This window comes from Sinocyclocheilus rhinocerous, unplaced genomic scaffold (genome assembly GCF_001515625.1).
Source record: "Sinocyclocheilus rhinocerous isolate Xijiao unplaced genomic scaffold, SAMN03320098_v1.1 scaffold615, whole genome shotgun sequence".
In the NCBI taxonomy this organism is placed as follows: Eukaryota; Metazoa; Chordata; class Actinopteri; order Cypriniformes; family Cyprinidae; genus Sinocyclocheilus; species Sinocyclocheilus rhinocerous.
The window spans coordinates 1,361,856-1,370,545 of record NW_015631049.1 but is presented as its reverse complement, the minus strand read 5'-3'; the positions used below and the strand labels follow the sequence as shown (position 1 = coordinate 1,370,545).

Sequence of the window (8,690 nt, the reverse complement as noted above, 5' to 3'; positions counted from 1 at the left end):
TTGCAAAATTTCACCTGTAGTAAATCAGTCTTGTAACTACAAACATCCTACAGCCTTTGGAACATGAAAAAAACCCTTTTGGTGAATTACAGTAATTATTTTCTAAGAATAATTATGTACTGTATGTACAGTAAGGGAGATATTGGAAAAATGCCACCTGCAGTAAGTCAGTCTTTTAACTACAAACGTACTACAGCCTTTGGAACATGAAAAAAAAATACTTTTGGTGAATTACAGTAATTGTTTTCTAAGAATAATTATGTACTGTATGTACAGTTAGGGAGATATTGGCAAAATTTCACCTGTAGTAAGTCAGTCTTGTAACTACAAATGTACTACAACCTTTGGAACATGAAAAAAAACCTTTTGGTGAATTATAGCAATCTTTAAAAAGAAAATAGTTGTGTACTGTACATACAGTAAGGGAGATATTGTCTATGGTGACATATTGGTTAAATATTTTCGGTCAGTTTGCCCACAAGGCATTTACTACGGCGTTGTAAACATAATTTGTATTAATTACTGGACTTCGTTTTGTACTGAGAGGTAAATTTGCAGACGGTTCCTAAAGCAGCCTAGGCGAATATCAAGCGAATATCAAACCTAAAACTAACTTTACCGCGCTGCTTTAGCCGTCTAGTTGTAGCCATATACTTTTGAACGTTTTAAATATCCTGTGCATATAGCGCTTCATCGTTTCATGATATTTTGGCCAAGTGTATTAAACGACAAAAAAACTATAGCACCCATATATACAATAAATGTTATAACCTGTAAGTTGATGAAAGCGTTTAATGCGATGCACTAGCTGCCTCAGATACAGCCATTCTAATGACAGACAAAACAGATCTCCGTCATTTGCTGGTCAAAAACCAACTCCATTTAATGTTAAGTGCAAGTGTCTGATAAAGCCACAATACCAACTCTGACGACGTTAGAGTTTTTGTGTCAAACTTAAAAAATATATAATAATAATGATCTTGACATACAGGCAAGCATAAAGGGATTCTCTAGGTGTTATGGTTTGTAGTTCTTATGTCACATGATAACAAAATGGCTTTCTGCATGTTGGTTGGCCACACTGACTTATTTGGCAGATAAAAGTTTTTTTTATATTAGCCTATATATGTATATAAATATTGATCGGAATATGAAACCAAAAATTGTTGTTGTTTACAAAGGATTTCAACCAATTTATTTTTAGGGTCCCTTTTATATAAAAAAGGTCCTTTTTGCTTTTATATATATTTTAATTTATGTAATATTATTTTTGGAGACTCAAAATACACGTAGCAATGGTTAATATAGCCTACTGTAAAGCATAGTTAATATTCTGATGAAAACTATTATGGTTACCATGCCAAATTTTGTAAGGGGAATATAAGCGTGGTATCAGAGCGGCTCTGTGGTGATCATGAGAGAGGAGCAGCAGGAGGCTCGTTACTCACCTCCTCCGCTCCTGTAGCACAGGTACGGAAAGCGCCACACGTTTCCCAGACCCACAGCATAACCGATGGAGGCGAGCACGAACTCCAGACGCCGACCCCACATTTCTCTCGTCTCCGTTGGCAGGTGATCAGCTTTTGCCAGCCTCATGGCTTCGGCATTGCCGGGTGTCATCTTGTCGAGCTCTACCTCCTCTTTTTCCTCTTCAAACTGCTGCAATGTAAACTTACTAGATGTGCTCACGGTTTTGTTATCAGCTCCGACTCCCATCATTACAAACGTTTCATACACACATACATTCACTTTTTAAAATAGCGATTTTAATATAGGCAAAGAAGGATGTAACAGTTTTTTAAACGAATCAGCATTAGACTGTTGCAATTTGCCGGTATAGCATTACCGAACGTCACTATCACCAATGTATTAAAAGAGATGAATGGTGCCGAATATATGACCTAACCCTGTCGTTATAAAATAACGAGATACCGCATTGTCTTTAACGGTTCCAAACACATAATAGGCACAAGTTGTTGCTTATATAGCTCAGTTACACAATTTTTAAGACCAGCCCCCTATAGTTTCCCATGTTGTCACGACTATACTGGCCTCCTTCGGCTCCGCCCTTTTCGTGTCGTAGTCTGCTGTAAAAGTCCGCTGCTCTGTCTGTATCAATGCTCTTTGCTCACGTGCGAATTTACAATCGAGTGAAATAACGCGCATGCACGTGTAGGGTTTGTTCGCTTCATGCAGAATTAATGTAGCCTGTATTACCGACTTGAAACATTATATACTGGTGGAGATGATAAAAGGTTTTATACGTGATAACGTTTGATTGATATTGATAAGGGATGTTTGACTACACTGGACTGGACACCCAATAGAACATTTAGATTGGCCATATTGTAGACCAGTATGTCAGTAATTTAATTCAAATTCTGCTACTTAAAGGTTTAAGTTCACACGCAACATCCTCTTCTTACATGTATCACGTAAATGCATGGATTGTATTGCCGATTTATCATGAGTTTGCAGAAATGAGAGGGAGGAAGGCCGGTGCCATTAGCCAAATGATAAGGGAAAGGCGGGGTTTTAAAAAAGTAAATCCACCCACAACTGCATTCTTTTACTTTATGTATTTCCTCATCTTGTCCATTCAAACCTAACACAAACCCAACCACAAAACATTTATATTTACATTTCAAATTTGCACATATCATACCTGTGCATACATAATTGTCTATATTATATATTGTGTTTTTGCTATTTTGTACATTGTCTATTTTGTATATTTGTATATTATTCTTTTTATTATCTGCGTCCTGTCTTGTCGCTGTCATTCTGTTGCACTGTGGAGCTTCTGTCACTAAAACAAATTCCTTGTATGTGTAAACATACCTGGCAATAAAGCTCATTCCGATTCTGATTCTGAAAATCCTCTGCTGCTCCTCTACTCATTTTGGCCATGTGACTGTATCTGTGACAGTAATGTCCAAGGGTATGTACCAAAGTCCCTTTGGTATGTGCTCACTTACATGTACACACTTACAGTCAAATACATTTTAACTAATTTAAAATGCTAAACAAAAGTGAATAAAAACGTTTGCTTTCATTATTTTTAACAAATAAGCTTTTGATTATTTACAACATTTTATTAAAGATTTTCACAGAATGATTTCAGCAAAATGGCGCCCCCTATCCACTGCATACTCTTATTTTTGCACCCCTTTCAAATGCTGCCTTCGGAGGATGCAGTCCAAAGTAGGAAGGCATCAAGGCACGTCCTAATCCAATGTCAGCTTCACTTCCTGTCTCCTGAGACCTGAGATGCCTTCATCTGGTCGATTTTTGAAGGCAGCAGATGTATCTTCGCTGCCTTGATATCCCAAAATCCTGTGTGTTCCATTCCGTGATGGTCGAGCTAAAAACAATAAAGTAGGGTTTGGTGGTCAGTTTGTGTGTATTTCAGTGAAACGGTTTGTTTCAGTGTATGTTTCTGACCAACTTTTTGCACTTTTGATGTTATTTCTAGTGCGAAATTAGTATTTTAGTAATGAAATATTCACTTAGTTATCACCAAAGCTCATTCTGTTTTGTTGTAGATCATTAAATCATTAGGCTGCCTCAGAAGCCCGTCTGAAATCAGTTTCGTGAGGTGCCTTCGTGTGCAAACACCGCCTGCAAAGTCATTACCCGGTAAGACAGCGAGGCAACAGGTCAGCAGCCTAAGATTTCGAACGCAGCCACTGTCAACCAAAAATGTATACACAACAGTTTTCTGTGGATCTTTATAAAAATGTACTATTAATAAAAAGTAAGCTAATAAAAAAAGTAGTGGTAGTATCAGTATCAGGTAACATTAGCCTTCCTAATGTTTCAGCTGTTAAAATTGCTTTAATTCTTTTTAATCCTGGTTTTGAATATAGGCCTTCTAAATTGATTTCATCCAGGCTATTTTCAGGCTATTCAAAGCAGTGTTTAAGCGAGGCAAAACTGCAGTAAAGCAGGCTCACCATGGGACTGCATTTCTGTTCTTTGACAGAGCTGTAGCTTTTTATACTGCAAATAAAGTGATTTCTAGGCTATTGATTTAAGTGTTTCCTTTAATAATAGCCATTATAAGTCAACCATGTTGAGTTGGATAAGCGTTCAGATCATGGCAAAAAAAAAAAAAAAACGGTTCTGAAACATTACTTGGGCCTATGCTTCTGGTGTGCTTCCACTATACAGGCCCGCTCTGCCTACGCATGGGCATTGTGACTATTGACTTGTATACATGTGCATACAAATGTATGCAGCAGGCCTCAACATGTAGAATATCATGTCTGAAGGACTTGGGGGTTCTATGTGTATATAGACGTTTGTCTTGTGACATGAACAATAAGTTTGTCAGTTCCTTTGTGATGGTCTTAAACAATCTGTATTCTGTCCTGTCCTGTTCCTACAGTGCCAAACCTCTGAGAAAGCATCCTTTGACCTGTTTCCACACTCTTTCATCTACAGACAATGAACAATCTATGGAAAATGGATATTATCATCCTCATTTCAGCAATCTCATTCTGACATTCAATTTGAACGCAAAGGGTGGCAAACCAGAAAAGCCTTTTGACCTTTAAGACACATTGTTTGGAATTGCTGTTTTTACATTTAGCCAAACACACTGGGAGGGGTTCAGTGTGCTGCATGAGACTAATGGAATTTGCTGCTCAGATTCTTAGTTTAACAATATAGACAGGTGCAATAGAAAGCATCATCAGGAGTGCGACCCACCCAATGACTTGAGAAAACTGAAATAAGTTCATCATAGCTTAACCTCCATCCAGTTCTGGATTATTATATGAACTCCCTCTACTGCTCAGCTGTCTAGAATAGGATCCTTATAAACCAAAAAATACAAAAACTCAAACGAGTTATATGAGAAAAGACCACTGTTTCAGATATTGTACATAACATGGAATGTGAGAACTTGCAGTTTCATGAGAAAAGAAATTAAAACATCATGTTTGAAGACTGCTGAGTGGATTTAAGAAACTATTTAAGATGAAAGTAGACCACAGTCAAAAGGATAAAAAAATGAAAATATACATTTGCATAACTTTGAACATTTATTACCAGTGGTTTGAAAATTTGAATAGTCTACACTTCAACAATGAAAAGATACTCAAGCCATCATTGGACGATACTCAGACTGTCACATTGGCTGAACCCTTTTGAGGGCGCCTCAAATATTCTATACTTAAGAGACTTCAATATGTATTTCAAGTGCCTCAAATCCAACCTCAAAACAGGTTTCATTGTCCAGAAAATTGTCCTTTTCACTGAGAAAAGATTCTCTAAAGCAGGGGTGTCAAACTCAGTTCCCGGAGGGCCGCAGTCCTGCAGAGTTTAGTTCCAACCCCACATAGCATGTAGTTTTCAAATAAGCCTGAAAGACCTGATTAGCTGGAGCAGGTGCATTTAATTAGGGTTGGAGCTAAACTATGCAGGGCTGTAGCCCTCCAGGAACTGAGTTTGACCCCTGCTCTAAAGGTTTCCCTGTGTGTTGCAATCTGAGAAACTACAAATGGTGCTATAGGGATTTTAATACACTATATGGCAAAAGTATGTGGATACCCCTTTCTAACTAGCAGGTTTGGGTATGTAAGGATGGATTTTATCACTAATCTGAAGAGAGGATCTGAGAAAAAGCACAGAACAACAGCTGGCCCAATCTCATCTCTTCCCCCCATGCTGAGTTCCTGACACCTCACACCCTCTCCTTCCCCTCAGGTCTCAGTCAGTCGTGCAAATTTCACAAATCTATTGTTTCAAGCTGTTTTATGTGTGGTTAATATAAATATTTCAGGTGTGACTGGTAAGGTGGTTTCACTCTCGCATCAACAGAACAGGCAAGAATAAATAAAACAAAACCTGTTCTTCTGATGTGGGAGATGCCCCAATAAAGATCTTTGATAACCATTTGTTTTCATCCCCAAAGCTAGGTGTGTGACCTTTTGGGTTACGAGACCCTAACAATTTTTTTTAATGTTTTTACAACTGATTTGAAGATTTCTTTGTTCTGGTCTGGGTATATAAGCGAAGTGGCAAAACACTACTGGGCGATTCTGTAGCCAGAAAGCCCGTAGTGTGTTGTGTGTCTCTGCACTCCATACTATGTATTTTCTACGGTCAGGTATGCTCTTTTTACTCTTAGATTCATCTTTGAGAATTTGATGTCTTGTATTGATTTGATATCTTTGAATTGACTATGTAATTGGCATAATACATATTTACCTGACTGATAATAAATTGTTACATTTGATTTTATTCTGACTTACTCTGAAATTATTTCTAGTAGATTAAAGTGGAGTCTAGTATTACCACAAATCTGTGTTCAGGATAGATCATACAAAAGGCTCAATGAATGGAGCATGGGGCACATCATTTGAGACCTTTTCGATTTCGGACTATCACTGCCTTAGTAAGTTGCAGTTTTCGTGAATATACAAAACTATGCTTTTTGTTGGAGCAAGCAGAGCACGGCCGACTTAAAGGTAGATATTTACCCTGCATCCTCTGTCTGGATCAGAACTGACGAGTTTGTGTCCGTGAGGCTGCGACCGGCTGGCGTTAAGTTCTCTGTGCGATACCGGGTCCTTAATGAACGAATAATTGAAAGTAGCCTATTGGATGTTCGGAATAATCAAATATCTAAATTAATATACATAATCGACATTTGTGATCAGTTTTTAATTAGAAACATTGCCTAAATTTAATGATCACTTGAAATTGGAGTCAGATTGAACACTTCAGAGGCGCAAGTAAAAGGCCAAACACGCATTAAACTTTCAACCAGGCCGCTGGACTCCGCATTTTGGGCCAGCGGGTGGATTCTTACAGGTATTACAGTAATTCCCGTGAAAATAAATCTCAATACTACACCATACAACATGGGGTGGAAAAACTTGCTCAAGACCTGCACAAGTCCACACCAGTTCCAAAAAAAAAAGAAAAAAAAAAGAAAGAAAAGAAAACTACACCATACAACATGGGGTGGAAAAACTTGCTCAAGACCTGCACAAGTCCACACCAGTTCCAAAAAAAAAAAGAAAAAAAAAAGAAAGAAAAGAAAACATACATCTAATAGGCTACATTAGTCATCTTTTTCAGCAGCGAAGTCATATTGAGATTAAAGAATCATAAAAATCAGTGGGAAACAGACTACCATTTGGTACAGCTGGCATTATATTTCCCAAATAAAATAAGAATTTTGATTATATTATCCATCTCAAGTATCACATTCCATAAGCAAGACCATTGTATCAGTTATTGTAACAAACTTGTAAAGCATTAAAAATGTGCATAGTGACATTTTGTCATGCTGGAATAGAAATGGACCCTTCTTAAAATGTTGCCACAAAGTCAAAACCTTACATTATCTAGAGTGTCATTGTAACATCAAGATTTGGCAACAAGAAATTAATGGAATAGACAAACCCTTTAATTAGAAGGCGGGTGTCCACATAGTTTTATTTAATTTAATTAATTTTATTTTTTGCCATAGAGTCAGGCACGTGCACACATAGACATCAAAGGGGGTTTGAGCACCTGCCCTTTTTCTTCTTCAAGAGAAAGTGCCCTTTTTTCTAGGGAGTATTTTTATTTTATTTTATTTTTAATAAATTAATATATGTGTATATGTGCGCGCGTGTGTGTTTATGTTTGCGCGCACAGCATTGTCAAACAAATAAAAAATCAAAATATCAGGTTGGGTCGGGAAATGTTGAGACTGTCGAGTTCTGATGCCTTTCTCCAATCCGCGTCTCCGCAGCACAGCAGTGTAGCACACATTGATCGGCACATCACATCACATCACATCACAGTCACAGGCAGAGAACCGCAGAAGTGAAGCCCTCCCTCCCTTTCCAGTTGTGTTTGTCTTGCTGCGGAGGTGAGTGGTGATGAACAAAAGACTGAGCTACCTGTGCCTCGAATTTACAGCTAGTTACGGTTGTCCCTATTTTACCCAGCATTGGGTTGTATTTAACCCAGCATTTTTTAGGGTGCAGGTTAAATACATTCATGTCCTGCATTAAACAGTGTGAATAACTGACTGATTAAATGTAAGAATTTGACTCAAAAGATGATGTACACTTTTTGAAAAAAATGGCTTTATAAAGGTAAAAATGCCCATAAAAGGTAAAAATCAATTTAAACTTATTGGAAAATGTTCATTTCTATCACTGCTGTGAACTGATCACCACACAGAATATGCAGAATATCAAAAACTTTAGGAGTCAGCTGTCCACCTTAGTCCTTAAGATATCAGCACAATAACACACTCAGCAAAATGATGATAAAATCCCAGAAAATATCGATATATATTTTTGTCAATATCACACACCCCTAATATATTTAACGTTTTGTTTAGGAAATTTTTTTTTAAAATATGAGAGGTGCCCTTTTTCCACTTGAGCCCCTGCCCCTCAAAATGTCTGTGCACGTCCCTGCATAGAGTGTATATTGTAAATGATCATATTTACTTAAAAAAGTGTCGGCGAAGACACACTCCTCTCTTAAAGAGTGTTTATGGGTTCCGTGATTGTGCACTGAATAAATGTACTGAAAAAATGTAGCAAGGATTCTGAAATAAAGAAAATCACTGCAGTCGCTTCGTTCCATCAGCGATAGATGTCGCTGCGGTATTATTGGAGGCGGTCCGGCTTTGTCGCGCAGTCTTGTTGTTCTCTGTTGCAAACGCTCCTGTT

The 8,690-nt window shown here is 37.7% G+C and overlaps 1 protein-coding gene across 1 annotated transcript in view; it reads right to left on the bottom strand.

Annotated features, from left to right (window-relative positions):
• Positions 1-2,007, bottom strand: part of LOC107741213 (sodium- and chloride-dependent GABA transporter ine-like) — a 28,953-nt gene extending 26,946 nt beyond the window's left edge. Inside the window, exon 1 of the mRNA XM_016553880.1 lies at positions 1,449-2,007. Coding sequence (XP_016409366.1) covers positions 1,449-1,719 — 271 coding nt within the window. The 5' untranslated portion in view covers positions 1,720-2,007. The remainder of the gene's footprint in view (positions 1-1,448) is intronic.
• Between the last annotated feature and the right edge of the window lie 6,683 nt (positions 2,008-8,690).